At 38.8% G+C, this 13,216-nt stretch overlaps 4 protein-coding genes across 12 annotated transcripts; 3 read left to right on the plus strand and 1 right to left on the minus strand.

The window, feature by feature from the left end:
- The first annotated feature begins 59 nt into the window (after window positions 1-59).
- LOC140781188 (uncharacterized) lies at window positions 60-8,385 on the plus strand. Of its 5 annotated transcripts, none has more exons than XR_012107665.1 (13): window positions 60-317; window positions 418-525; window positions 1,054-1,227; window positions 1,912-2,593; window positions 2,685-2,769; window positions 3,549-3,636; window positions 4,742-4,926; window positions 6,658-6,790; window positions 6,883-7,019; window positions 7,115-7,189; window positions 7,346-7,456; window positions 7,546-7,648; window positions 7,727-8,385. XR_012107665.1 is itself a non-coding variant. In XM_073127041.1 (12 exons), the coding sequence occupies exons 3-12, from the start codon at window positions 1,077-1,079 to the stop codon at window positions 7,576-7,578; spliced, it is 1,680 nt and encodes a 559-aa protein (XP_072983142.1). In that variant the 5' UTR covers window positions 60-317; window positions 418-525; window positions 1,054-1,076; the 3' UTR covers window positions 7,579-8,385. The 5 variants fall into 5 exon arrangements, 1 of the variants encoding a protein (XP_072983142.1); XR_012107666.1 differs by having other exon boundaries at window positions 7,733-8,385; XR_012107667.1 differs by having other exon boundaries at window positions 7,844-8,385.
- Window positions 7,729-12,210, plus strand: LOC140781193 (anaphase-promoting complex subunit 11). 5 transcript variants are annotated; one of them, XM_073127047.1, is made up of 2 exons: window positions 7,729-7,843; window positions 11,747-12,210. In XM_073127047.1, the coding sequence occupies exon 2, from the start codon at window positions 11,762-11,764 to the stop codon at window positions 12,014-12,016; it is 255 nt and encodes an 84-aa protein (XP_072983148.1). In that variant the 5' UTR covers window positions 7,729-7,843; window positions 11,747-11,761; the 3' UTR covers window positions 12,017-12,210. The 5 variants fall into 5 exon arrangements, with proteins under 5 accessions (XP_072983148.1, XP_072983146.1, XP_072983150.1 ...); XM_073127045.1 differs by lacking the exon at window positions 7,729-7,843 and adding an exon at window positions 10,287-10,366; XM_073127049.1 differs by lacking the exon at window positions 7,729-7,843 and adding an exon at window positions 10,298-10,366 and having other exon boundaries at window positions 11,754-12,210.
- On the plus strand, window positions 8,523-9,805 carry LOC140781192 (uncharacterized). Its single transcript, XM_073127044.1, has one exon. It carries the CDS (start codon window positions 9,211-9,213, stop codon window positions 9,622-9,624), a length of 414 nt encoding a protein of 137 aa, XP_072983145.1. The 5' UTR covers window positions 8,523-9,210; the 3' UTR covers window positions 9,625-9,805.
- Window positions 12,211-12,222: 12 nt separating the features above from the next.
- LOC140781191 (uncharacterized) lies at window positions 12,223-12,985 on the minus strand. Its single transcript, XM_073127043.1, has one exon. It carries the CDS (start codon window positions 12,938-12,940, stop codon window positions 12,407-12,409), a length of 534 nt encoding a protein of 177 aa, XP_072983144.1. The 5' UTR covers window positions 12,941-12,985; the 3' UTR covers window positions 12,223-12,406.
- Window positions 12,986-13,216: the final 231 nt, after the last annotated feature.

A 13,216-nucleotide genomic window follows, 5' to 3' on the forward strand; every position in this document is an offset into this window, starting at 1 on the left:
ATTTGAAACACGTATTTGTCCATAAAACAAGGAGGTAGATTGATGGATGAGAGAGCCTCTGCGCCTATAGCATATAGCAGCAACGCCTTGTACGAAAGCCTCCACTAATACACGACTTCCGATAAAAGAAAATATAGAGACGAGAAGAGACAAAAGCCGATTCACAGTTGCGGAGGTCTCCAAAAAGGTGCGTCTCAGCGAAGGCTAGTCCCAAGTGCTCCTCCTTTCTTTTCCGTTTATGGCAAGCAAAGATCCGGTGGGCCAAAACCGTCGGATTCGAAAGGAACAGGTTTAGGGTTTCTGCCCCCCTCCCCTTGGTAAGATTCCTCGACGATCCATCGTAGTTCTCGACGGTATTCGGATTCTTTCGCAAGTTAGGAATGGAATATTCGATCAATGCGTTGTTTCTTTTGTTAGATTTGGATTCGTTTGAGGCTTTGAAGTGAGTATTTGCTCGCTACTTGTATGATGTGGAGTGAGGATGATAGATGAATGAAGTCTTAGCTTCTGGTTGGGAGTATTGAGGTAAATTATGACCCTATATTGCTGCGAAAGAAGTTGTTGTTCAGATTTCTCGAAAGGTCTATTTTCACACTTGAAAACTCTAATCGCAAGTTAGTAAACTTTTCCTTTTCTTCAGTCTTTGTGCAAGCAGAGTCGTGCGGTCAATTCTCATGCATATTTTTAGAATCTAACTCCAGAAAAAATAAGTTACTGTTTTGGTCCTTATATAACTAAGAGAAGTTGTGATATTTGGTCGTGGGCATCAACAAATATGGCATTCCATAAGAAGTGATTGTGAACATGTGGAATATGGAGGCTTTGTCTTGCAATTTCTGAAATATCTCCAGAATTTTCTTCAGACTGAAATAGTTCTCACGATGAAGATTCTGTCATGGTTAAAACAGATTTTGGGTTACAGGAAGCCGCGATTGATTTAGTTAAGCTGCATTAAAGGCCCAGATTACGTAATTATAGCTTCTTAGTTCTTATTGGATGTTTAAATATTACCATTGAGTTGCTTATATTTTTTCTATTTCTCTCCTTTTGTAGGCTGAACACACTTGATTTAAATCATGGGATGTCATTGGAAAGGAACTCAGGGTGGTGCTGAAAATGTGGAATATAAATATGATAAGGGAGCCATCTGTTTGCATGCTTTTTCAGATTTGTCACACATATCACCAGCAACATTTATTTTTCTCTTAAAGGAATGTTACATATATGGTAAGTTCTTGTTAGTTTAATCTTGTGAAGGAAAATATCGATAATTCTATAAATGCTAAGATGAAGTTCAGTATATTGAAGGGGATCATTTAAATTATAATCAAAGTCAGACTGCATTTGATGAGCACATGTGCTTTTCCAGGTCATATCTTTTTCAATTTGGTTCTTTTACATTATCAAATCAAACATGAGTGGGGGGTGAAAAAGAAGAAGAATTCCATACATGTAATGCTTCCCTATGTGCATATATTTGTCTGCCTATCAGCCATCGAGGTTATACACTGATAATGTGTAAATTTAATTGGTCGGACCATGCTGTGCTTTGTTTTGACATGTCCTGCAGGCCTGTCAGTTAGGTTCATATCTTGCCTTTTCAGACAAACTCAAGCACACAAGCTTGTCAGTTGCGTGCCTTAAGTTTCCTTCTCCTGAAAATTTCACAATTTATTCTGGATCAAGAGAGAGCTCAGAATTTGAATATATACTATTGTCAGAATAGAGCACAAAGTCAGGTTTTAGGGCGTGAACTATCTTTTAACCACATCCAATTCAAGTGAATCCTACCTGTTTCGATGCCTGAAGTCAAGATCTATTGGTTTTTGTATTCTCTGTTGGGTGTCAAATTTGATTATCTGTTTATAATGCGGAAAAATATATAATTCACACTTGTATGTAATTTTGCAGGTACTCATAAAGCAACTCGCAAGTTCAGAATACTTCAGCAGCATGTCTTAAGAGCTCTGCATAATGCACCCCTGCCTGGTCCATTCACTTTTGTCGTCCGATGCCTTTACGTCATTCCATTATTGGGGCAAACATATGCTGAAGGGTTCAGTCACATGCTTATATCCTGTTTACGGCATTTTAAAGCTCTAGAATCTGTCCAAAAGGATTTTTCTGATGCAAAGCAACTTGCTGCGCGCTTGGTTCTTGATATTCTTGCTTCTTCTGTTATACATGAGGAGCGCATACTTATAAAGTTGTTGGAGACATTTGATATTGAGTTGAAAGATATTGCATACAAAATATGCGGTTCAGAGTTGAATGATGGAGATATAGACAAAACAAAGTCATATATGGAACACTGCATTTATGGCTTTATTGAGTCGCAGTCATATATGACTGCTGTAACCCTGTTAGAACGATTTTCCATCCACTTGTCTGGAGAGTCTTTTCTAGTAAAGTTGATAGAAAGTAGTGAATTCAAAGCAGCAGAGAAGTGGGCTACTTTCATGGGAAAACCTATGACATGTTCACTTGTCCAGAAATATCTGGACATTAAAATGCTAAAGGATGCTTATGAGCTGGTCAAAGGAAACAATCTTATGCAGGAATTTCCAGACGTAAATCATTTGTACAAAGAAAGGTATGGTCAGTTGGATCTAGCACAATAATTTAATACATACTTCTTTTCCATTTACAAGTAATTGATAAAAGGTATTCGATCCTTTTTGCAGCTTACTGAAGAAACTGGCAGAAAAAGGATGTTGGGACATTGCAGAACTTAGGACCAAAAAGGACAAAAAACTTCTAGAGTACCTGGTAAAATATTGCTCTGCTATGAGACATGTCCATGTTTGTACACGTTGCAGCTTGCAACTGTATATGTTATTTCTATGCTTGTATAGAATGTCAAGCAATCATCTTACTTGCACTTTTGATGAATGCATCTGAAATTGTGGGGCTATCATGCATTTTTTGAGGTAAGTAAAAGAAATAAATAGAAAGGCCTCCAGTAGGATTTAAAAAGAAATGAAGAAAATGGGAAAAGAGTATAGGAACATTAGAAAAAGAATGAAGTCAACATGCGTTGCTTGTCATGATCTGAGAAGAATGGAGGCAAGAGCAGCACTTGGCATTAGAATTAGAAACTTTTGGAAGGGATTCTATCAATACCAACTTGGCATAAGAATTAGAAACATTTGGAAGGGATTCTATCAATACCAGAAACCTAGGAATTATAGGATTCTTCATCTTCAATATTGAGAGCTATGCATTTATTTCGAACATTTATTATGATTCTCACTGTCATCCTGTTCAAATGTATTCTTCCTTCCTTGTTGTACCCTACTTGAAAAACCTTGTTAGTAAAATATAATTCTGTTATTATTCTCTACTGCACTTAACTCTTTTACAAATTATATTATAGTTGATGTATCTAGTATATTTTAACTAACCTTGTTGGACACTATAATATTGTGTCTCTGCAACTTCTCTCCAAGAAGCATTAACAGATAACTATGTGAAATAATTCTAGTCCTATTTTTTAAATCCATTTAAGATACTGTTTAAGATTTGCTCCTGTGCTCATGCTATTGTAGGTATATCTGGCTATGGAGGCTGGTTACATGGAGAAAGTTGATGAGCTTTGCCAGCGTTACTCCCTAGAAGGATTTGTCAATTCCTTGGGTATGCATAATCTATCTCTTGGAATTTATAAGATCATAATGAGTGCATCTTAGTGATATTATTTGTCTTCTTAATATACTTAAATTTGTTTGCCGATTACAAGCTCAGCTCTACTTTATTGCTCTGAACATTACTTTTCCACATAAGATATATTTGAGATAACTGGATCTTTTCATTTGTCTATTGTTCACAATATTCGCATTAGGCCAAAATTATTAGGTGAAATAATAAATTGAGAATGGTGCATTATACTGCAGATAGAACAAGTAAGGAATGAAAGACTATACTCAAGTTTTGATGCAACTATATCATTTACTTGTATATGATACATATATAGTTGGGTGTGTGTGTGTGTGCGTGTGTGTGTGTGTGTAATATCAGAGATCATGCAGATTGCAGTTCATGGAAGTTTGCAATCTTTGAACCTCATCATCTGGCAGCAGTTCCTGCACATTTATGTGCAAACATTTGTACTGACAAGTCATAAAGTGATAAAAGTTCAAAGTATCGGTACTAGAATTGGAAAAATTGAAACATGGATTATAGGGAGGCACTGAATTATAAATTATATTGAAATTTATGGCACATTTATCTTCTTTGGAGAAAAATATTTTTACAGTAGACGCACCGAAGAAGACAGATTTGGGTTACAAAAAGGCCGTTTTCCTCAAGGAAACCTCCAAAGGAGCACTTAGAGTAAGAGTAAGAATGAGTGGGAAACAGAGAGTTGCACCCTTGGACATGATTGGACATCCTGAATGTCGGAGGAATATAAAGAATAAGAATACAGAATTATCTCTTCAGATATGAAACCAGCACCATACATGTAGAGATGAATATGTAGATCTTTTGCATATCTTATATATTCTCTTAGTCCTTGTCAGAATAGAACAACTTATGTATGCTAAATTTAACTTACCAGGATTTGAGATTTCCCATTATTATTCTTGGTCGTTTGGTCCTCTCTATCTTAGCACTGCAAATGATGCGTAATAATAATCCCTGTTATTATTATTGGCATCATTTCTTTGAATTCTGTCAGATTATTAATAATTTGTTTTTTTTAATGCTTCCATGCTGTTTAATCATTTTTTGTATAATGTAGTGCCTGAAGAAGTTTGTTCGGGCACTGACTACTTGGATACAAAGAAATTGGTTCTGGAGGACATTATATGGGTTGATGAGATTCATGGATTACTAACTGCTACAAAATATATTGAGGGATGTAAAATTGTTGGCATTGATTGTGAATGGAAACCAAACTATGAAAAAGGCAGCCAGCCAAGCAAGGTATGGGGTCATCATTGTAAATTGATATCTATAGCAGGTCCTTATATTTCTTTTTCTTTTTCTCTTCTGAAATGCGTATCTTGTTTGTCATCCTTTTATAATGAGAACTGTGGGTGATGCAATATCAGTAACAGCATGGTCTCCTTTGGTAGTAATTATCCTTTACTACTGTATTTTTAGTTCTTGGATTCTCTAAAGTCTAAAATGTGCTTGATGCTTGATCCTGTTTGGGTGGAGTTCTTTTCCACCACCAAGTTTCTCTGTTACTAATCAACAGCTTTCCTATGAGTTAACCTTTAGATGCCTAGTATGATACAGAAGAAATAGAAGTGGCCCATTTGTCTTGGTAGTCATCCTTTTCATTCTTTGCTTCTCTAGAAATATGGAGCCCATATGTCAAAGTCAGGAGGTGATAGTGAAAGATAAATGAATGTGTTATTGTTTCTGCAGTTTATTGTGGGAATATACTGCTGCATGTAATGTCAATTCTATAATCGGCATTGCAGATGGGATTTGTCAAAGGATACCTAATATTAGACGGCTCTACCTAATAAAATATGGGTTCTTGTGGTCATATGTAACCAAGGTCCCAAACATTGGTTTTTGAGATTGGGATCGGCCACCTGGAAAATGATATATTGGCAAATATTGGCCGGTCATTTTGATCGGAGTAATTTTTTATTATAAGATATTTTTTAATTGATGTAAAATACAAAAAAATCTAACAATTCAGGAAAAAGTGACAAATAAAACAGGAAAATTCTCTCTCCCTCTCTCCCTCTCTCCCTCTTTCTTTGTCTCTCTCTCTCTCTGTTGCGGCAGCAACAACAAGGATAAGGTTTTCTCTTTTTCTATCTTCCCCTCTTTCCCTCCCCACCCCCTCTTTCTCCTCCCTCTCTCTCTTCCTTTCTCCTTACTGCAATAACAGCCTTCCCCACTATGCAATGGCCCTCTCTTTGCTGCTGCAACAAGGTGAGAGAGGGAGAGGGGAGGGTAGAGAAGAAAAAAAAAGTGAAAACCCTAACCAAAGAAAAAACTCCTCACCTTGCCAGAGAACTACTCATCAGAGTTTGACATTGTTGGGAAACTACTCGGTGTGGCTTGTTGCTGTAGGATTGAGAGGATGCATCGAGAGATCGAGGGAGAGGTAGAGAGATAGAGATTTGAGAAGAGATGAGAGCGTGAGAGAGAGGAAAAGGAAAAGTTTTAATTAACTGGGTTGGTTTCCAGTTTGCATCCAACCCATTTCAGCCGAAATGGGTCCGAAAGGCCCAATAAGATTGATTCCAGCCTGAAACCATTTAAAAAGTTGGTTTTACGTATGGCCAATCCCAGCTTCGGTTGAAACTTCAATCCATTCATGCAACATTTGATATGTCTAGTGAGCATAGCAAGATGAGATTGTCATAGGTCACCTGATAAAATATGGCTTGTGTTAGAATTAAGAACACTAATGTAGAATTATATGTTATTTAGGTTGATTTGTGTCCCCATGGTTCTTTAGTAAGTAGTAACCAATTAAATATGATCAAGATAACAAATAATAATCCAAGTATTAAAGTCCGCAAGATTTCAAGATTCACACCTGTCATTCTTGTATATATGCAAGACTGGCCATCTTAACTGTATTCTTTTTTCCATAGAACTGGGTCCTATATTTTTGCCTTCTCTTGTTCTGTCTGTATTACTTGTTGAAGTTCATCAACTGATCTTAACCAACTATTTTATCAGGTATCCATCATGCAAATTGCTTCAGAGAAGAAAGCATTCATCTTTGATTTGATAAGATTATATGAGGATGAGCCCAAAGCATTGGACAGTTGCTTTAGGCGCATATTGTGCTCTTCTAAAATTCTGAAGCTTGGTATACATTAGAATCAGAAAGACTCCATAAACTACTTTTTTCAAGGGCAAAAGCGTTATTTATTTCTTTTTCCCACTTTATGCAACCTATAGGCTATAACTTGCAATGTGATCTTCATCAACTCTCGCACTCTTATGGGGACTTGGAATGTTTCAGCTCCTATCAAATGCTTCTTGACATTCAAAAACTGTTCAAGGAGCCTAGTGGTGGTTTGTCTGGGTTGGCCAAGGTACTTTGATGAACATTGGGATAGTACTCTTGTTATGTAGTATGGCTCACTTGCCTTATGCACCATTCTTTTATCTTGTCGTTGTTGTTGACCAGAAAATATTAGGAGCTGGTTTGAACAAGACTAGGCGGAACAGTAACTGGGAGCAACGACCTTTAAGTCAGAATCAGGTTCTTTTCTTTGTCTCTGCTGTTGTTCCCCATAATGTGAGATTACAAAATAGCTACTAATGTCTTAGCTATATATAACAACTGAATTTTTAAGGGAAAGAAAGAAAAAGTCTTTTAAGTGATTGATTCTATTAGAGATTGCTTGTACTTCTGCAGAAAGAGTATGCTGCTCTTGATGCTGTTGTTCTTGTTCATATATTCCATTGTGTCCGTGGCCATCCTCATTTTAGTGGAGAAGGGAGCAAAGTTGGATGGAAGTCTCACATTGTAAGTACTGGAAATATACCGGCAAGCGAAGATGTATCTCTTTATATGTGATTCCTGATCAGTAACATACCGCTGTAACTGTTATGCAGGTTTCTCGCATGAGTAACACAAGGCGTATTTAATGCGTAATGCATCTTAAATTAAAATACTGGTTGCGATGATCAGAAATCATCTGAACAGTTTATTTTCCAGGTCAATTTTCTTTTCTCCTGGAATACATCTGCTATATAGCTTGTTCGTATTTTCTTGATCATCAGTCTATGTCACCAGCTACAGGTCCCCTATGTAAATACATGCATTGTACAGACTTCTCATAGATTCTGGAGTAATTATCACCTCCTGGTTTTCATTTTCCCTGATTGACTCGTACTCTGCTGTAACTTCCAGGTTAGTGGTCTATCGGTTTATTAAATAGACAGGTATGTCTTATTAATGATTTCAATAATGCTGTGAATCTACTGTGGATTCATCACCTCTGCCAGGTAATAGATAAGTTCACCAATCCCTTCTCTCTTTTTTTTTTTTCCTTTTGAATTGATTTTTAGAGTTTTCTTTAAGGATTCCCAATAAGAGAATTGGATTTATTCAGTATGGTTTGACTGGTCAAACTAGATATTAATGCTCACCGAGACCAAGGAAGTAGTTTTAAGATCTATAGGTACTGAGCTGCTGCTGCTAGACAAATTTAATAATTACTTAAGACTATATAAACATCATCTTGCTCCAAAAGCAACTCTTAGCCTATTACTGTTGGTGAACGTCACCCGTATCGATATTGGGTTTGTGTTAGAATTTGCGCTTCATACATGTGAATTGCACGTGCTCTGCTACTCATATGCTCGTTGTAGCTTACACTATAATCTCTGTTGTTAATCAAATGACGAGGTACTAGTTAAACGACTGTACTCCCCACCCCCACCCCACGTAAATCAATTAGCTCCAAAAGGAGGATAGTGAGTTTTAGTTGATCTGTATGTTATAAACGGCCATCATTGTTAAGTCTAGTAATTGATTTATGTCAGACAAAGGTTTAGATTCTTTATTTGCGATACGGTTTTTATTTATATTTGAACGATTTGATTATTTATTTTTTCCCTAGAGGGTTGGTCTTATTGTTTAATTTATATGTTGGAGAGAGCTAATCCTCTTTATTTAGTTTATAATGATGAGCTTATAGATTTAGGTGGCTTTTGGTTGTAAAATGACTTCAAATTAGTTTAGCTATACTTAATTTTTAAGTATATATAATAAAACTTATACCGGTATAGCTTCTATGTAGAAAAAAGTATGTAATATATAGCTTTTATTTTATTATAACCTGATCATATGAGATTATGGTAGTCAATATTAAGAGACTATCATTTTCCTTAATTTATTCTTGGGTTGAAGGTACTTAATTCTAGGAATATAAATTCCCCAACCATCTCTATGCCATCACTGTCCTTTGCATTCACCAATTCATGGAATCATGGTGGCCCCACATTACTTTTTTAAACATTTCTATATACCTACATAGTTTTCCACATAACTCTAAGCCCAAACTCTCTCTCTCTCTCTCTCTCTCTCTCTCTCTCAACCGTTGAATTCATCTTGGACAGCTAAAATCCGTTTCTCTCCTCTCCCTCGAAGAAGGAAACACTACCCCTAGTTTAAGAAAATCCCAACCAACCCCCCTTTACCTCTTACTAATCCTCTCTCTCTCTCTCTCTCTCTCTCTCTCTCTCTCTCTCTCTCTCTCTCTCTCTCTCTCTCCCATGGCGGACATCAACCGCACCTACCGGAAGGACATCCGCTCCTACGCCGAGTTCGACCGTGGCCACCACAGCGGCCCCCGCGCCGGAGGAGACGACTACGACCGCGGCTACCGGAATGAGTTCCGCTCCTACTCTGGCGGCGACCGGAAGCTGGAGATCGTGAAGGGCAACGTCTTCAGCGCGAACCAGATGTACGTGACGACCCGCCCGAGGTCGCCGGAGCCGCAGTACCCTCCGCGTCGCCGAAGCGCCGGCGCGTCGGGGGCGTGGTGCTTCAGCGACCCGGAGATGAAGCGGCGGAGGAGGGTGGCGAGCTATAAGGTGTACTCGGTGGAAGGGAAGGTGAAGTCGTCGCTAAAGAAGGGATTTCGATGGATCAAGGTCAAGTGCTCCGAGATCATCCATGGATGGTAAAAAGAAGAGGAAGAGAGAGAGAGGGAGGGAGGGAGGGAGGGGTGTTTATGTAATTTGGGGAGGTGGTTTGCTGATGTTCCCAATATGGTATACTTGGGGAGTCATATTATGAATATATGCTTGTTCTAATTCAAAAGTGTACGCTTGGAATCGTGCATAATAATTTGGATTTTTCTTATTACTTTCGAAGTTTTTACATTTTATTTTTGGAGATCTGATAGATAGACTATCCTAATGAAATGAGCATCACCCAAGGAGTTGGAAATATGAATAGTGTATTCATTGGATTCTCACCATTTTTTGGTTATATTCTGAGTCTTATTCTACCATGGCATTTGGAATCGCATTGGAGCTATCTGGAGTCATGACTCCCACGAGATTACTGTCCACTTGTCCTCTCTCTATTAGTGAACTGAAGATGACTGAAAATTCAGAGAAATAAAAATCAACTTGTAATTTATTTTTTTTTTCCTTTTGGTGTCATAATTTTCCCTTCTCTAACCTTTCCACATATTCTAGAAGGCCAACATATTGATCGATGAAGGCTTAGCTTAGAATTTAATTTAATTTTCCTTTAAAGTTAAGATTATTTCATGAGAAACGGGGCCGGCCCATGTATTCCGGATTGGGCCGGCTTATAAATCGTTCTATTTTAAAACCCTACCTCTGTTTTGAATCCTTCTCTCTCTCTCTCTCTCTCTCTCTGGGTCTGGAGACTGGAGGAGAGCGTGGTCGAGGAATAGTAAGTGCCTTTTCCTTCTTCATCAACTTAGGTTAGCGATGGAACGGTAATATTATCTGAAAGCAGCGATCTTTATTGATTTGTATCAGTTTTCCTTCCTTCTTTCGGCTGATTGATTAAGGATTGGATATTTTTCTTTTTTCCTTTTGAAATCTGAACTGGTGAGAAATTTACTTGTGTTTTATAGGCCATTTATTCTCTGATTAGGGTGGAATAGCTTCATGGTTGGTAATTCCTACTAGGAGTGATGAGTTTTATAAGGTTGAGTTGGAGTTCCTCCAACAGATTTCCTATCTAAAGAGGTTCATATATTTGTGAGGGGAATTTGCTGTGACCAAAAGAGAGAATCACAGTAATGAACACTCACAGGCACTTGATCTCCGCAAGAAATTAGGAACGAAGTGGATGAAACTTAGATGTTAAAATCTTGATGAGATTGACATATCTGGTGCTTGATTTTAGATCCTAGAGGCGCTTAACAATTGCTATCAGATGTAGCAACTAATACAATGGAGATTCGGAAGGTTAGTATTGCATTCCAAACTCCCTAAGAGAGGGCTTAGGCATTTTTGTGCTAATATTATACCCTGTCTTTTTTAATAGCTATCATATTCCTCTTGATGCTCAAAGCAATAATTTTTTGACACCAGTTAATAAGAAGAGGAAAACTTGTAGAGGAAATAAGTTGAGTATGAGGTGACTTGTTGCGGTAGATACTCAAAGCTTTTCCTCGCGGCCTCAAAATATTGTTCATATAATGTGACTGCATTGGCTTCTAGTTGGATTATGCAAAGACCAGCTAGTTCTAACTTTTAAGCCACCATGGTCTGATAAGATTTAAAACACTTGATTGCAATTCTTCTGTACTATTTCTGGGACTTCTTTGATCACAAAAATTGAATGGAAAGGTGTCCATATAGGTATTCTGGGATTACAGGAACAACATGGGGGTGTAGGGTCTTCTGGTCAAGTAGGGGCAGCACGGTAGAACAGGTGAAAAGAGTAAAATAGAGGAAGAAAATATATTGTTGATTTAAAAGGCACAAGTGCGATCTAACAGAAAAAGGTCAATGTTTTGTGTTAGGGATCTTTTGTCCGCAGTCTGATTGTGTTGAATTTAGAAAAGAGTGTCTGTTGGGTCAGATTTCTGAAAGGGGTTGTGATGTTGAAATCCCATTTACATGAGTTGACTTTGTTGGTTAATGATTAATGTTTTCCTCAACATCGGCTAATACTGAACTCTGTCTTTCCATCATTCAGCTTATTACAACTATCATAGGATCTAAATTAATTGCACGAAATACCTTGTATTTTATTTATGCATCTTGAATCAATTGACGCTATCATGGTACTGAACTGAGTCTGAGTATCTCTATTTAGTTTGCAGGCAACACAATGAAGGTCAAGATACTACAGTGGCATGCTGTGGCTTCATGGACATGGGATGCGCAGGACGAAACATGCGGGATCTGCAGAATGGCATTCGATGGTTGCTGCCCTGACTGCAAATTCCCTGGCGACGATTGCCCGCTGATTTGGGGCGCCTGTAACCATTCTTTCCATCTTCATTGCATATTGAAGTGGGTAAACTCACAGACCCCTACACCCCATTGCCCTATGTGTCGCAGAGAGTGGCAGTTCAAAGGCTAAAGAATGATGCACAGGATTAAAGTATTGCACGTCGTTCCATGTTACTGAGAACTACTCTTCATATCTAAGTTGAATACCATCTGAATCTCTGATCAAAGTATTCATTCGAAATTGTCAGTAATATTCTCATCTTATGTCTTGTTTTAGGATTTGATGAACTAGAACACAATTTAATATTCTCACATCTTTATCTCTATGATGTCTAATCTAATCATTTATTCGTCAAAAATAAAAACAACAAGGACACCTTAAAATGAATAGAACAACATGCAACCAAAAAGACACTAACAGTAGGAACTCCCGTGCATGCGTGTAAGCATGCACTGATGCTGATAATCGTAGATATGAAAAAGAAACATCCCAATTCTCAACCTCACGTCTTCATGCAGCTTAGTCGATCATCTCCTCGTCGTCACAAGCCAGCTTTTCCAACCTTATCTGCTCGTAGAACTTGGCGATGAACTCGTCGGCCTTCGAGTTGATCTCTTCGTCCCCTCCTCTGCCTTCCTCCTCGCTGTCAGTGATGCTACCAAGCGAAAGGTCCTCCGCCGACATGTACCTGCTCATGCTATCGGTGGACGACGCGTGACTACTCATGCTATCGGCGGACGAGTGCCCAGGAGACGGCGGCCCAGGAGCCACCTCGTAGAATGACTCGTCCTTGACGAGGGCCGTCGGTTTCGACGTAGCCGGGGCCAGTTGGTGGTGGTGGTGGTGGTGGAGGGGACGGATGGCCGTCACGAACGCGCGCCATATGCTCTTGCTCCCGGGACGAGCTACCGCCTTGTCGGCCTCCGCAGGCGCCACCTTCTTGGGCTTCCGCCGCCGTAAGATCAAGCCCATGAGGCCCAACTTGGAGCGTTTCTTGGGCGTCGGGGCGTTGTCCTTCCCACCATCTTTCCCTCCTTTCTCTCGTTTCCCCATTGCAGGGGTTGGAGGAAAGAAGAGATTGAAAGAGAGAGAAAGAGAGAGATTTAGAGTTCCCCTTAGTGGAGGTGAGAAAAGGGTGGAAGATTATATAGTTGAGGCTGGGAGAATATTTCGGAAAGTATGACAAGCCCGGATTCGCAGGTGCGAGGTTTTAGGAACTCCAGTATTGAAATGGTCTCGTGGGCTACAAGGAAATGGATAATTCGATCGACTACTCCTCGTTGATATTTATAGCATACTATCCTTGTACAAATACTAGTCAGATTAGGA

The sequence above is a fragment of the Typha latifolia genome, chromosome 2, assembly GCF_019914945.1.
Source record: "Typha latifolia isolate L0001 chromosome 2, TyphaL0001v2, whole genome shotgun sequence".
Lineage (NCBI taxonomy): Eukaryota > Viridiplantae > Streptophyta > Magnoliopsida > Poales > Typhaceae > Typha > Typha latifolia.